General features: G+C 48.0%; 1 protein-coding gene across 1 annotated transcript; it reads right to left on the minus strand.

Moving 5' to 3' along the window:
• Nucleotides 1-854: 854 nt before the first annotated feature.
• LOC125748079 (rho GTPase-activating protein 40) lies at nucleotides 855-14,547 on the minus strand. Its single transcript, XM_049023889.1, has 15 exons — nucleotides 14,349-14,547; nucleotides 10,587-10,783; nucleotides 9,984-10,216; nucleotides 8,819-8,888; nucleotides 7,395-7,543; nucleotides 6,840-7,005; nucleotides 6,655-6,746; nucleotides 6,300-6,377; nucleotides 5,822-5,981; nucleotides 4,889-4,971; nucleotides 3,798-4,004; nucleotides 2,543-2,686; nucleotides 2,180-2,325; nucleotides 1,832-1,887; nucleotides 855-1,694 (listed from the first exon to the last, which is right to left on the minus strand). The coding sequence occupies exons 1-15, from the start codon at nucleotides 14,420-14,422 to the stop codon at nucleotides 1,588-1,590; spliced, it is 1,962 nt and encodes a 653-aa protein (XP_048879846.1). The 5' UTR covers nucleotides 14,423-14,547; the 3' UTR covers nucleotides 855-1,587.
• Between the last annotated feature and the right edge of the window lie 1,233 nt (nucleotides 14,548-15,780).

A 15,780-nucleotide genomic window follows, 5' to 3' on the forward strand; every position in this document is an offset into this window, starting at 1 on the left:
TATAATACATTATAATATAGACATAGTGAAATCCACCCTTAAACTCCATTGCAATGTACATGAGGAATCGTAGGGATTATACTGCATCGTACATAGTCTTTGCGAGCTTTTTGTGCTACCAAAAGGGTTTGGTCTTGTGTGTGTTATATGTATCAACATATAAGGGTCATGGAACATGCATGAGGGCACCATGGAACAGGGCGTGTGGCGGGAGAGCAGAGGCAGGTCATCAGCTAGCTGCCGGTTATTGTGTAAGTCTGCGCGTGCCTGGGGGTGTGTGTGTGTGTGTGTGGCATGTGGCGCTTACTGGGGTACAGCATCACGCTCTGCCCTCTGGGGGAAACACTCTAAAGGTGACCTAGATTAGATCAGTGGCATCAGCATGGGGCTGCCTCTCTGCTGCTTTGTGCCTGAGCACCGGACCGTGGGCCAAAGCCTGGGACCGCCCTACGAAGCGTCTGAGTAATGAGGCCCGACAGCCAAGCAGTGCGGTCGGCCATCTTGGCCATGCATTCCCCCTCACGCCGCCCAGAGGATTCTCATAAAACCAGGCTCCCGCAATCCGCTTTATCGGATCACAGATACAATTATTCACTCATAATGCATTTCATTTATTATTCCCTGTTATGGTTCCATACGTGTACCGACAGCAAATGAATTAGCCCCCTTTGATGGATGCCCTCTGTTAGCGCTACTGTAGGCAGGTCTCAATGTCGTTTACCCCACCACATGTTGACCATATATCATGTTGCGCTAATATAGGATACTGCACACAAGAACTACTGCTTATAATTCAGCTCGCATCAGACTATGCAAGTCCATGTGGTTCATAAAAACTATTCGCATTCAAACCGTTTGAGTTGATTCTGTTTAATATACACTGACATTTCATGCGGTTTATATAGGAGACATCGATTAAGACGAACCTCAGGTAATACGAACGATGTACGACACGAAAAAGGAGAGGAAGAATAAGGGCTTAATGACTTTCGCATGTGTGTCGCATTCGTGAGAATTTCTCTGCAGTTAAATATCCGCGCAAACATTCTTGACAACATTCATAAATAGGTTGCGCGAGGCAATATTTTAAAAAACGTTCAATCGCAGGAAAAAGCAGAAGTCCAGCTTCGTTGTCCCAGTTAATGTTCAAGAAGGTTCTTCTTTAACAGAAGGAATGTCTTACTAGGAGTCCATGGAGGAATTGCAGTTCGGACTGTCTGTCCATGTTCCAGGGGACCTCCTGCAGAGGTCCAAGACGGCAGCTTTCATGAATACGGACCTTCCTCTCCATGTGACAATAAGTCATGGTGATCATAGAGCTTTGGGGACGGCGGCCTGATTTTGAAACACATGTCCAAGCCCCCTCCCTCTCATGTCCATCAGAGATGTTTCTAGAAGGTTTCCTCCTGTCTTGCCAGCGCCATCGCCTGGAGGAGCCCCTTGGTGGAGCCCTTGGTGGGCTGCCGCACACTCAGTCTCCGCACGCTAGTGGCGGGGGTAGGGCCATAGCAGTTATGTCAGGATTTTCCCACAAGGGATTCAAAGTAGCGAAGTGCTGTTGCCGGGGTGGGGTCTCTGGATCTATCCTCAGAGGCCTCTGTTAGCTGCCGATTTCAGCTTAATCACCCACTCTCCCCCCGGGTTGCTGTTGTACAGGTCCAGCAGGTGGGTGTTGGGATCCAGGCAGTGCTCACCTGCGTGAAACGACGACACCTCACTGCACTGCACCGTACTGCACCAGAGTGTGCGAGGGCTGTCCCGTTTCGCAGGACGTGAGGAACACTCGCTACTGAAATGGGATATTCATCAGCTGTGCGCCAAGTGTACTTACCAATGTTCCCGCCCACTTCATAAATGGCACAGTCATGGTAGGTGAAGCAGCCGTTTCTAATGAGAACATGGTCAACAATATATGTGAATAAGTCAAGCGGTCAAACCCTTACTTGTTAACATACAGGAATTAAAAATTCAGCAGGTTTAAGTACTGAAAAATCAGGCAGTTTCTTTTTACGTAAAGCTAATTCAAATAGCATAGCATCTAGGTAGTTAATAGAATTTTTTTGTTATAATGGAATTAATGCAGATAAATGGTAATTATTCATTCTGGTTTCATCAGATTTTATATTTAAGATGTTGTAGGAATACTGGGAATGTAATGTGCGCCGATCTGCTGGGGTACCTTTTCAGCCCTTTGCCACTGTCAGAACGGCACAAGTCTTGGTGGACCTGGGCCAGCAGGTCTGCCGCGCGAGAGTTGATGTTGAGGTGGACCTCAACGGAGCTGCTCAAGATGTCGCCCACCTGAATCTTCACGGTTCGGCAGGGCTGCAGGGAGATGTAGGGGAAAAGCCAAAGGACCTCACTAAAGGGCTCTACAGAGCGTCGTTTAAGAATCCCGGCGTTCCAGGCTGCTCTGGAGAAGGCAGCTTCCAGACTTCATATGAACTGTTTTTAACCGAGGAGATTCAAATTCAGGGAATCTTTTTGTTGGCCGTTGGGCGGTAATGCTTAGCTAAAGGCTGCCGGAGACAGACAGACTCACCTCTGAGGGAGGCTTCTCCGGCTTGTCTCGGCTGTCTGTGTGGATCTTCCTCAGGAGGTTCTTGATGCGCTTATCGTAGAACTGGTACCGCCGGCTGCTGTTCTCGTTCAGCTTGCGGACCTGGCTCATCAGGAAGTTGGGTACCTGTGACCCGAAGCATACATTTTTATGTTTACATCCATTTATTTTTTTATTCCAAAACGATGTAGAATTGAGAAGATGGGGATCACCCAGTCCCTGAGCACCTGTGGATTAAGGGTCTTGCTGAGGGACCCGACAGTGAAATCACCCCAACCCAGGGATTTGACCTGGCACCCTCCTATCCGTGGTCCTAATCCGCCAAGATACACACTGCCCCAAACACTTCAAGAACACATCAACAGCTACAAGACCTTATGCTTGATACAACTCATATTTTTAATGCCTGTACCTCTTTACAAGTATAACTTCAAAACACTGATATCTAGAAGAAAATTCTCAATTAAAATTTACTTAGCTGTAGGAGCCTAAATATACTTGTGATAATTTATTAAGTTACATATTGATTTATGTTTAATGTTCTGTGCCTTTAAGAGTGTCAGCATTGCAAGGGAAGAGGTCAATACTGTGATTAGTCAGTGTAGGATGGACCACATCGGCATTTAACCTCTGTCTGTCTCACACATTCTTTTTGAAGTACCTCAAAAAACCCCCTGTGATACGGAAACCTTAGCATAAACTGTCTTATTATTTAAGTAAATAGTTTTAAGTTAGAGAGTGGTCTCGTGGATTTTGTTTTCGCAGGTCGGATAGGGGAGAGTAGAGGCATCAACCCAAGACTCGATATCGAAACTGTAACTTACATCAGCAGCACAGGCAATGTGAACATACACTGCATCAAATAATTGAAAACAGCATAAATTCCATGAGGAAAAATATTAATGTTGTTTCAACATTTTGGTCTGTGGTATAATCTTATATATCTATAGCAGAGGTCGCCAATCTTATCCGCAAAGGGCCGGTGTGTAGGCAGGGTTTTGGGGTAACCTTTAGGTCAGCTGTTCAAACCCAGGTGTGAGGACTCTTCAGCCAATCAGTCCTCTAATTAGTGACCTAATTAGGGAGTTGCAGCGATAGCCTGCACACACTGTAGCCCTTTCTGGATAAGACTGCCCACCCCTGATCCATAGGACAGCTCTGGTACTCCTCAGAAAAAAAGCCTACCTGACACACACTAGAAAGTTGCCAGGCCGTACACCGTGGAGCACGCCCTTACCGTCCAGAGCAGGTCCTGGTAGCGAATGAGCAGCCTCATGATGTCAGCTGCCCTCTCCGCTTGCCCCTTCTCCATGCCCTCCGTCAGCCGACTGGGGACGGCCTTGTGCAAGAAGAGGTTGGGCGCCATGATGGTGGAGACGGCCCACAGGTTCATGCGGTTCCGCTTCTCCCGGGACACCACCTTACTGAGGAACTCCAGGAGCGCCTGAGTGGGGGAGGAGGTGACGTCACGCTCCTCCTCCAGAAGGGGAACCGGCTCAAAGGATTACAAAAAGCTAACAGGCCCGACTGCGCTTCGCGATCCTACTGGTCTAAAAATATGGGCAAATTCTATTGCTCGTACGAACTTTAGGTCATGAAAGTTTCATGTTTTTAAATCAGGTGAGGATCCTATTTGTCATTTTTAAAACGGAAAACCTATTCCCTCATGGCTTACGTTAGTCACATTTTATGACTGACGTGGACATAAATCAGCCCCCGTATCTTCAGGAGTCCAGAGGAGAGCCCCCCCAAAGATCTGCACGGCCCACCGTCGCCTCCTGCTCCTAACACAGAAGCTTAACTGCTGTTCCTAACAGATTCTCTCACCTTGGGTGACTCATCGTTATGAAATGAATCCTGTTATCTAACACTTATGTGGGAATCAGTTAAAGAGTAATTCTAACAAAGATTGACAAACACAACGACTGTCATTTATGACTCATTTTAGATACATATTATTTATCGGCAATATTTACTGTGGCGACATTTTGAAATAATGCTTATTTCATTTAATTTGTAAGCGATTACATGTCTCAGTTTTGTTTCCTTGAGGTAACCGGGGGTAGTTTATAGGTTCATAACATTTCCCAGTGAGCATTGCACCAACACACGTGTACCACCATTTACCTACCCAAGCACCAGGGATTATGGGAAAGTGAGGACTTGCAACTGATCAATGCTGGATTTTTTGGGACAACGTCTGGTGCTAAAAATGCACTTAACGTAAGATGAAAGAGTGAAATTGGTTTCTTTCACGGACATACAGCCCCTGAGGAACATCCCACTGGAGATACCGTCATGGAGCCCGCGCCGTCTGCACACACTAACCTTCAGTGTGTGCCGGTTGGCTTCCGGAAGCAGTATGACCAGCAGGTTTAGCATGTGAAGCTTCTGTTTCAGCTCAGGAATGTCTGGAACACAAGCACACATGAGCGATGACCAGGCCTGCATTTAAATAGCTGGGAAAATCTCCCCGTCCTCACATATCGTAGGTTAAGTTGGCATTTTGCACATTTTAAGTGGTGTGTGTGACAGTAGCTCTTTCTATTAGAATCAAGTCACTACAATCCCTTTTGTGTATTACAAATGTAAAATAATTACGCTACAGTTTTAACCATCCATCATAAAATACGATTTATTACATATGGTTGTATTATGTCAGTTTGCTAGATCTTATGCAGGTTGTGGCTACACCACAAATGCTAAATGCTGACGTATCATAACGCAAAGGCAGCGGGTTAATCCCCGTTTCTGATCGCTGCAAGCGGGGGGGCGGGGGGGGAGGGGGATTATTTCCAGAGGTTCCTTCTTTTCTGTCCTTTTGCTCTCTGTGACGTCAGCAAAGTCGTCAGACGGAAACGGGGAAAGAAGATTAACGAAGGAAAGAAAGAGAGAGAGAGAGATGTTTCGTGTAGAGTAACAGACATTAATGAAAGCTATATAAGGTTTTTCGGTAAACCCATATAACACAAGCCATACTGATTCATTGTAAATCAGCTCCGTTCCAGTGATTCGGTACCTTATTGAAGAATTTTTACAATTAAAGTGTAACTTTGTTAATATTGTTATTATTTGTTTGTTTTTAATTATTATTAGATTCCATCCATCTTCCCTGACTGCTCTTCCGGTACAGGATCATTGGATTATTTATTATGCTTCTATGTTTTTGACTATATTTCGGTACTCTTTATTGCTTAGCAGCTTTAATGAAAAGCAGAGACGGAGAAGTGGAGGCATCCCCGCTTGGAGGCGCGGACTCACCGCGCACGGCGCTGAACGTGTTGAGATACTCGGCGCTCAGCAGCGGCGACGGCAGCTCGCGGATCAACTTCTTCAGCAAGGCGGCCGCGTCGTTGGGGCTCACCTCATCCCAGTTGAAGTCCCCAGAGTAAAAAGTGCTCTCCAGTTTCTGCTGCAGCATCTTGGAGCACAAACAAACAAACGAGCACCTGAGTCTGCAGGCATGCAGCAGCCCTGCAGTAGCTGCTACCCAAACTCAAATACCGTGCTGCCACCTAGTGGTCATCATGTGTTCAAGCGCTGTACCAAAATGTAAATAGCAGACCATGCTACCTGTTAGTTAGCTAAGCAGCTTCAAAGGCAGATTGTTTAGTCTATATACAGGTTGATTACAATGGATGAATGTAACAGGCAGACAAACAAACAGAGTGACAGAAAGAAAGAGCTGAGGGAGGGATGTTGTAGAAGGAAATGTGTTGCCTTTGCCACAGTGTCCGACCTTAATCCTGGATTGGGACCCCGGAACCCGCAGGATGCCCTCCGAGTCGATGCCCTTCTTCTCCAGGAAGGACAGCAGCTGTGAGAGAGACACGTTAGACCTGGTCGAGCTCCTCCGGCAGCCGAACCTTCGCTTCAGCATCCGCCAGCGGAACAGCGTTCTGGTCAACGCTGTAGCACCACTGCAATTAATATTAAGCTGAAACTGCAAAAAAAAAAAACTGCCAGCTACGCACGTCGCTCAGGTGAGTGATTCTTTAAATGCAAATGTACATATTTATGCGTTTTTACAGCTGTTAATTACAGTGATTACAGTGAAAAGCCGTGCGTGGGATCACCCTGACGGATGTGCTTACTGCCTGGAGGACGAGAGGGATAGAGGTGCAGGACTTCAGCTTCTGATCGCTCTCCACCAGCACGGCCAGAGGAACCCCGAAGAGGGCGCCCTCTGCGATGGGAGACGTGCCCAGGTGGGAGATAAGCGTAAGCACAAGGTCGCCCCCTACAGGCAGCTCCACTCTCTAGCAAGAGGGGCACTGACCTGGCATCCTCCTCTTGCAGGTCTTGTGCCTCTTGACCTCCAGCTCCAGAAGATCACACAGGGCGGTCATGTCGATGAGAGCCAGCTGCCGCACTTTCTTCATGTCCGCTTGGGACAGGTCCTGGATGTGGGTAACGCCCAGCCGACACTGGGGGCAGATCACCTTCTGCGTGACACAAAGCGTGCACCAAACAACCCAGGTCACAACCACAGCTGATGCACATGCACCGTGAACAAAAATCTGCTAATTATTCTTTCATTACCCCCCCCCCCCAATTCTCTCCTCAAAACCATTTTAATGACTTAAATGTGACATATTTAATTACAATACATAGTGATTAACATCATGAACACACCTTGTATTTCAAAATTCCATTATTTTTAATTATAGACCTCGTTATTCAATCGCTGGTAAAAAAAAATAAAAACCTTGTTATCTCATCATTGGCGAGTTAATTATATTTCCTATTTATAATGAGAGTTTTTCATTTGGTTTCCATAGTCTGGAAATGGCGTGTGGATAGAGAGGATTGTGGGTAGCAGACAGCCGCTTACGGGTAGAGTGCCGTCATCTTTCCTGCGGGAGGTGCTGTTTTGCGGCAGCTTGGCCTGTTTGAGGAGGATGGCTGCCTGTTCGCAATACGCAATGTCTGTTATGAAGATCTCCTCCCTCTGAGTCCCTACCTGCGGCTCCACACTGACGGCTGAAAGTCATGCAAGGAGACAAACACCTGTAATGAATTCGCATGCTCAGCAGGGGGCAGCATAAGCACTACTACCGCTAAATAAAATTCTACATATAGTCATCATTAGATGGCAGCACCGAGTTAATAGATATCCTGATTCCCTACAAAAGCTGGAAGGGCTTCCAGGTAAAATAAGTAAATGACTGTTATACTAGACGTTTCACAAATTCACAGTGAAAGAACTGAGAATTTCTCAGGGACCATTCAAATTAATCTTCCTGGGTGGCATGCAGAAGTTGATATACAGTACTGTGCAGAAGGTTTTGGCAGTCAAAGGAAATGTTTAAAGCTATAATTTGTATCTGGGTAGTGTAATACACAATTTAGTATAAGAACATATGAAAATGTTCTCATAACAGTAACAATAAAAACAAACAGGAATTTCTTATTCTCTCCAAAAACATGTATTTATTAAATTTTATCATGAGCTCACTTAATTAAATCTAATCACTTTAAAAAGTCACTGAGGTATTGATTAACCAAGCATGGCACGCTAGTGGTCAAATAAAAAAAAACACACGGGTCTATTGGACAGTCGCTGCAAACACTGGGGTGACTTCAGGAGAGGTTTCGAAATGGCGAAGCTGACACACTCTGACAGATAAGGCATCATAGTTTTACACCAGCATGAAGATCATTTAAGCATCACTTTCTTTGTGACTTTTGCACAGCAACTGTCCATTCAAACACACAACGGCTGAAGCCGACCATTAACATTCAAATCTGAGCAAACGACACCCAAGCATAACCAAGAGGTCAGACAGCTGGCGATTTATTCCCAGCCTGAACGTCGAGTCTGATAATCAGTGATGCAGAACCTTACATGACCGTTGTGTATGTTATATATAAAGTCTGCTGCTTATCTTGTCTTTGGTTTTATTTAAATTCCAACCATTCATTCACTGTATACACCGTCTCGCTGTAAGCATTCTGTGCTGTATGGACCTGTCTGCTGCTTTTGTATATCTTACAGAACAGCGTTTCTCAGTCCGGTCCTTGAGGACTCGCAAGCAGTACATGTTTTTGCTCCCTTCCAGGTACCTGGGAGGGAGCAAAAATGTAGACTGACTGGCAGGGAGCTGGGAGGGAGTAAATACACTGTCACTGTCACCAACAAAGACGCCAAAACAAATTCCTAGTACATATAACACCTGGCCAAACAAAACCAGTTGCGGTTCTGATGTGGTCCAGACAGACATGACCTGGACAGCAGAAGGGGGGTGTAGTTCATACCTGTCGGAGGGGTCTCCATCCTGCTCTCGGGACTGCGATGCTCAGCGTACTGAGATTCCGGCACAGTGGTCTGGGGGGGAAGGGGGGGGGGGGAAGACAGACCACGAAATAAAAAGGTTATCTGGAAAATGATTATCCGTTATCCTTTCCCTGCTAAAGCGTTTTTGTGTCTTATCACCTCGGGGGAGGAGGGAAAGGTGTCGAATCCTCGATATGATCTTACAGACATAATCTTGCAATTTCCATTTCCATGAGAGACAATGGCTGACCTTTGAGCGAGTGATTTTCTTTATTCGATATATCTGCTCGCAGTGCACTGTGACAGAGCTCCGGGGGAGCAGCCAGTGCACTGCTGCCCAGATCCTATCAAGGCACCTTTGTCTGGGGCCAGGTCTGCTACAGCCAGCTGCAGAGGAGACCCCAGACCCTGTGTAACATGCCTCATGGGAAGACGATTCCCAGCTGCTGCTTGTACTTACACTATCAGGGGATTCCTGTGCAATAAAATGCAACTTAATATTCAATTCAAATCCATTTTATTTGTATAGCATTTTTACCAAGGGACACTGTCGCGAAGCACTTTACATTGTCCTGTGCCAAAGCCCCCATTGTAAACCCCATGAAGTAAAAACTCCCCCAGACAGAGGAAGAATCCTATAATAATCTTATGTACGACAATCTGAAAGCAATTCCTTACTGGCGAGTTCTCTGAAGCAGGGGGTGCTATAAAGGGGGGGGGGAGAGTTAGATTGATAGGGGCCCTAAAAAATCAGGGACAGAATCAGATTGATTTGGGGTGGGGGCTCAACATGATATGCTTTCATGTGGCCCAAAGTCTGTACTGGTATCCCTGTTCTAAAGCTTCTAGCATGAAAGCAACTTACAAAAAGATTTGTGGAAATGCCTGGATTGCTTATTGAAACAATTCATGGTACTCAAAGGTACAGCAGCAAGATCCTCCTCAGCTGGAATCAGCAGGCAGGACTTCTCTTGGAGCACTCTGATTACCAGCATGTATAGTTTGGCTTTCATGTGAGCGTCCATCCATCCATCCATCCATCCATCCATCCATCCATCCATCCATCCATCCATCCATCCAGTAAACAGATTTGAGGATACAGCACAGTAGAAATGAGCAGACACTGGACCCTCAGCTGTGTCATACCGGGGCGGTGAGCGGGGCAAATACGTCCCGCACGTCCCGCGGTGAGGGCTTGTTCCTGCGGCGCAGGGAGCAGGTGTAGGAGTCGAGGCGGCGCTGCACGGCGGCGGCCTGCGTGCGCGTCAGGGTGGAGAGCAGCACCGCCTTCTCCACCTCGTCCTCGTGGCCGCCGTCGACGCCACTGATCAGCGTGGACAGCCCGGCGTCCTGCAGCCACTGCACCTCCTGCTCGCCCTCTGGAATATGCCCGCACCCCCCGCCAAGAACATTCAGAGTCACGGTGGGGGGGGGAGTTTCTTCAATGAATTATTGCTCTTGGTTCTGTAGGTCAAAGTTTGGATAACTAATTACTAAAGAATGGAGTTGGGACAGCCTACCACAGTACAATGCCAAACACCAGGGATGGAGCAGTGAACAGTGGGCGGGACTATTGAAACCTGCCAATCGCTGCCTGCTTTAACCCACTTCCCATTGGTTACTTTACTGGTTCCTTTTGGATTAACACAGTCAATGTTTGGCAAAGTCTAACTAGAAGAGTGGACTCTACACCATACCGATGGCCAATGATTGGCGTATTTACCTGCTCCGCTCCGGCCCTCACCTCACCTTCTGAGTTCTTGGAGTCGCGCCGGGCGCCGTCCGACTCGCTGTAGGAGCCGCCCTGCCGGATGGTCTCTACCTCGCTCCAGAAGGAGTCCAGGCACAGCTTATCCGGGCGCGCCGGGGACGGCGTGAGGTCAGCGGCGGCCTGGTCCTGGGAGGTGGCCCAGGGCTCCTCGTTCATCTCGGAGTGGCTGGAGCGTCTGTGAGGGCAGAGGAATGCGGTTGTCGGGGAGGGGGGGATTAGTGAGACACAGTTCTGTTTAGATAGGGTGGAACTGAACTCAGGGTATATGTACCCACACTGCATCTGCCCCACTGCCATCCCATCGCACCGCATCTGGCCCACTGTCATTCGCCTACGCTGCATCTGCTCCACACTGCATAAACCACACTGCATCTGCTCCACACTGCATAATCCCCACTGCCATCCTCTCATGCAACATCTGCCCCACTGCTTAACACCTACACTGCACCTGAACCACTGCCTTCCCCCTGCACTGCATCTGCCGGGTGCCATCCTCTTATACTGCATCTGGGGGGCTGATTGGCAGGTATATACCAGTGAGACACCAATCACAGTTAGCCAGTTAAGAAAAAGCACTGTATATGCAGCACATTCCAGTGAGCGTGGTCAAGCATTGAGACAGGGACCCCTCCACACACTCATGTTAATAATTTCACCAGTTTGTACGGCCTTTTTCACTGCTCTCTCTCACGTGAGGTAAGGGACACACATACACATGTCATGTTTACAGAAAGGTTTCTTTTGATGATGAAAAAAGCTTACAGACTGAAGTGGAGCAACTAAACGCAACAGGGTATAAACATAAACCCACTGAGTAACTTTCATCATTATCTGATCTGAGATGCCAGAACCACTAAAACAAAACAGTCAGAGCAAACACTCCTGTATTAACATACCCTTTAATCCATGGAAATTCCAAATGTGCTTCTAACCGAACATCAAAAATGCACAGCAATCGAAAGGCTTCTGTCCGGGTTTCAGGGCTCCCATTTCTTCATGGTTTTCCGTCTAACTGATTCACACACTGTATCAGCCCAAAGCAGCGGTTCTCAAAGTCGGTCCTCGGGCCCCACTGCCCTGCTTGTTTCCCAGCTCTCCCTGCTCCACACACTGCTGATTGACTGAACACACCTGATCCAGGTAACCAGAAGCTGAAAGACAGCTGGGACCTGTGTGTGGGGCAGGGATAGCAGGAAAACAAGCAGGGCAGTGGGGCCTGAGGACCAACTTTGAGAACCGCTGCCCCAAAGCCATTCGGATGATAAATCAACCTTTCCAACGTGCTTCTAATCTCCTCCCATCTTTATGTGACACCTGCCCAGCGGTCAACATCACTATTTTTACTACAAACACAAAGAATACACGCCAATACTCCCATAGTCTGTGAAACAACCCAGATGTCAGGGCTACCGTACACATGACCCAATGAGGAGACCTGGGTGGGCTGTGTACGCATATGCCTGTGACCAGAAGGTTGCTGGTTCAAATCCAGTAGCCTGGAAGGTATCACTGCTAGACCCTTAAAGTGCTGCAGGCAAGCTGCAGCTCTCACCTCTGTATGTAAGACAGGATATGCAATGACCTACGAATTCCTATGTTCTTGTCCAAATGGCAAGATAAAGAGACTAGGGTGGAATGCTCCGATTAGTATCTGTGCCCATCAGCTTGGCGGGGAGGGATGTGCAATAATGTAATGATGGATCTATATACCCACAAGGCCTAAGAGCTTCATCGGTTCTGATGCGGCAGAACCAGCTGGTAACGAGATGCAGTCTGTTACACGCCAGTCAAACAGCCCACACCTTCTCATCTCCTTTAGGCTACTGCTGGGCGTCTCAGTGGGGGGGGGGGGGTACTTACCCAGGGTGTCACATTGGGTTCAACTAACACTGCTGGTGAGAAAGTGCAGGATTTTTAAGCCAAAATTCAAAAGACAAAAAAACTCACGGCGTAAAGCAAACATTCAGTTTAAGGTCCCAAAGCATCAGTCAGTGAGAAACATGAATCATCCAGATTGTCAGCAAAGTCATTTATAAAAGAGCGTCACTCTTCGCTTTCGAGGGCAAGATAGTCAGAAGAAACTTTTCATACTTTGAAGTGAATTACAGAATTGATATAAAACACATTTACGCAACTCATACCCTTCATATATTATTCTGTTTAATATACATATATTAGTATATGTATATGCAGTGTATCCCTTTGAGACTGAAAAACACGCCAGTTTATTACTAACAATTAGCATCTTTGTTAGTTCAGATCTAATCCAGTCTGCGGCATAAACCCGAAGGCGTGGTGCTCGTATCTTAGCTAGTGGGACGCCCGTTAAATGTGGATCTCGGGTCTGCGCAGAAGTGCATTCTCTGCCGAAACTGCGTCCCTGTCCACGCGCTGCCTCATTCTCGCGCGTGGGCAGCGCGGCCACCCTCAGCTCGGCAAACAGGCCAGATCCACCCCACTCCCCCCCCCCCCCAATCTCCTATTTCAGCCTTCCCTGCATTTTGAGTCAGAAAGCCGACGCGATTTCACCCTTTTTCCTAAGTACTTCGCAGGAGAGATGTTCAGAACCCGTGACGAGCGGAACGGTGGGTCTGCTGGTCCAAGCGATGTTGAGGAGACCCCTGTTGATATGTGAACCTGCCCATTTCACTATCCATCTGATTTCCAGCCATCATCCCTGGTTGCTGATGTTGCATCACACAACCTGAAACATTACAGCCAATTACTGCTAGTTTCTAAAAATAGCCCTTGTGAAGCCTCGGAAAACAGGAGCCAAGCATCGATTGGGGTTGTCAAAGGAGAACATCAGGAAGATGCATCCTTCTGGGTTTTTAAATAGCAAGGAAACTGAAGAACGTCTCAGAGTACAGCTGAGGGACCCCTTGTTTGTGTCTCGTTTTCTGCGAAGGAGAAACAAAATGCTTCATTTCAAACTGTGACACGGGTCACTTTTCTTTTTTTATTATTAAAAAACCTATTTGCAGACAAATGAAAGTCTTGATTGACTCTATGAACAACCGAATGAAGCCGGCTTTGTTCTATGGTCTGACCGGAATTGCTAATTCAGTCAAGTATTGCTCAGTTTTAGGTTGATATTCAAGACGGTCAGGTGTGAACCATCCTGGCAGCCCAGCACTAAGTCACCTCCGACATGCTGGCAATCAGACCTCCACCCCAATGATCTGCTAGCAGCAAAGTGGCCATTCAGATATCCTGCAGCCATCTGAGCAACAGAGGGGGATGTACACTGACACATTTCAATGCCCGGCATGTTCACACAAAGCAGATGAACCCCACGGAGAGTTGATGCCCTTTAAGAACATCGCTTACACACAAATCGAGGTAACAGCGTAAAGCAATGTCAAGCAACCATGCCAGCAACGTCCCAGGGCTCCTCGCAGCTCCTGGAGGAACAGCGAGAGGCTTCGCCATCACCAGGACAGCATCTGGGACTAAGACTTCATTCCTCAAGAGCGTTACGTGAAAATCCTCTGAACGCTTAAAGAATTTAGGTACCGCAAAACTTCAAGAATCTTACACGATCCTGGCAAGATCAAAAGTCTGAGCAGCACGAAGCTGAGAGGAATACGTACCTAAAAGAGTCCGCGCCGAAGGAACGCGGACAAGAAGTGCACCAACCGGACGAAAAACAGCGTCCACACTCACCTGGCAAACCCCTCACAGCATCATGTGACCTTCCAAGACTGTTCTCTTTTTTCCCTGAGTCGACGGGCACTCACCTGGCCCCCGGGCGCTCGCTAACTCTGCCGGCCAGCTGTAGCAAGGCCTGGGAGGCACCTCTTCCCCACGGCATCCTGGTCTTGGGGCCACCGGCGCGCCGCGAATGGCAGGAAGCGACAGGCCGTCTGCTCGCCAGCAAGCTGCTTCCCCCGTATGACTGTCTCAGGGCGTAAACACGCTGCGAGCGAGGACAGTGCCGCGGGCGCGATGGCGCGTCACATCCTGCCACAGGAAAGGAGCCGGCCAGGGGCAGCAGCCAAGGGGCAGCGCTTCGACATCACTTCCACTGGGGAGGTTCGTTTTGGGGGGGGGGGGGGGGGGGGCGGTAGCAAACTCGCTTCCACCAACAGGCACTGAATATGGCTCCCTGTCGGCCCCCCACTTTACACCACCCACATCGATCCAGCAAATGCTGAGCGGGGCGATCCGGCACCCACGGCTGCACCACTCCACCTACTGATCACCGTTACCATGCCAACCAGTGCTGTCATCTCTGTGACTCTGGGCTGGACAAGAGACTCCTGAAAATGACATTAACAACTGACGCCGCATGCCACTTCATCACCGACACGAGCGCTTCCCGTAACACTGGCAGGCAGCACCTGAAAGCTGACAGGCACAGACCTTTTGGCCTCCCATGCGTTGATGATTTTCAGCATTGTGATGCATTCCCTCATGTCAGTACTGCGACTGCTCTGGCCAGAATGCAACCGGGTACAAAACCCAGTAAATCCGCCTAAAAATTAATGTGATTAATTCACTTTCTCGCTAATTCACCCCTCTGATGGTGTTTGCAAATCACAAAGGATTGTGTAGGTGGCAACTTTGGACCTTGGAAAATCCTGAAAGATGATCATCACAAGGTGTCCACACACTTCGTGGACAGCAGGAACCGCAGCGCTTCGAGAATCGAACATGTGACCGACAAGCCGCCCATTCAAAATGTCAATAAACAACTGCCGTTCCCTTAAGATGCTTTGAACGACCTTGAAAGCCATAATGTGCGATGAATGAGAATCCCCCCCCCCCATCGATTAGCCTGCTGTGCCACCCAACTATTAGACCTATTAATTGTCAGTAAGTCAAGTCACTCTATTGTCATTTCACACACGTGAAATAAAAATGCGTTTCTACAGACCAGTATAATATAATATAATATAATATAATATAGGGGGCGGCATGGTGGTGCAGTGGTTAGCACTGTTGCCTCACACCTCTGGGACCCGGGTTCAAGTCTCCGCCTGGGTCACGTGTGTGTGGAGTTTGCATGTTCTCCCCATGTCGTCTTGGGGTTTCCTCCGGGTACTCCGGTTTCCCCCCACAGTCCAAAAACATGCTGAGGCTAATTGGAGTCGCTAAATTGCCCATAGGTGTGCATGTGTGAGTGACTGGTGTGTGAGTGTGCCCTGCGATGGGCTGGCCCCCCATCCT

The sequence above is a fragment of the Brienomyrus brachyistius genome, chromosome 8 (genome assembly GCF_023856365.1).
Source record: "Brienomyrus brachyistius isolate T26 chromosome 8, BBRACH_0.4, whole genome shotgun sequence".
Classification (NCBI taxonomy): Eukaryota; Metazoa; Chordata; class Actinopteri; order Osteoglossiformes; family Mormyridae; genus Brienomyrus; species Brienomyrus brachyistius.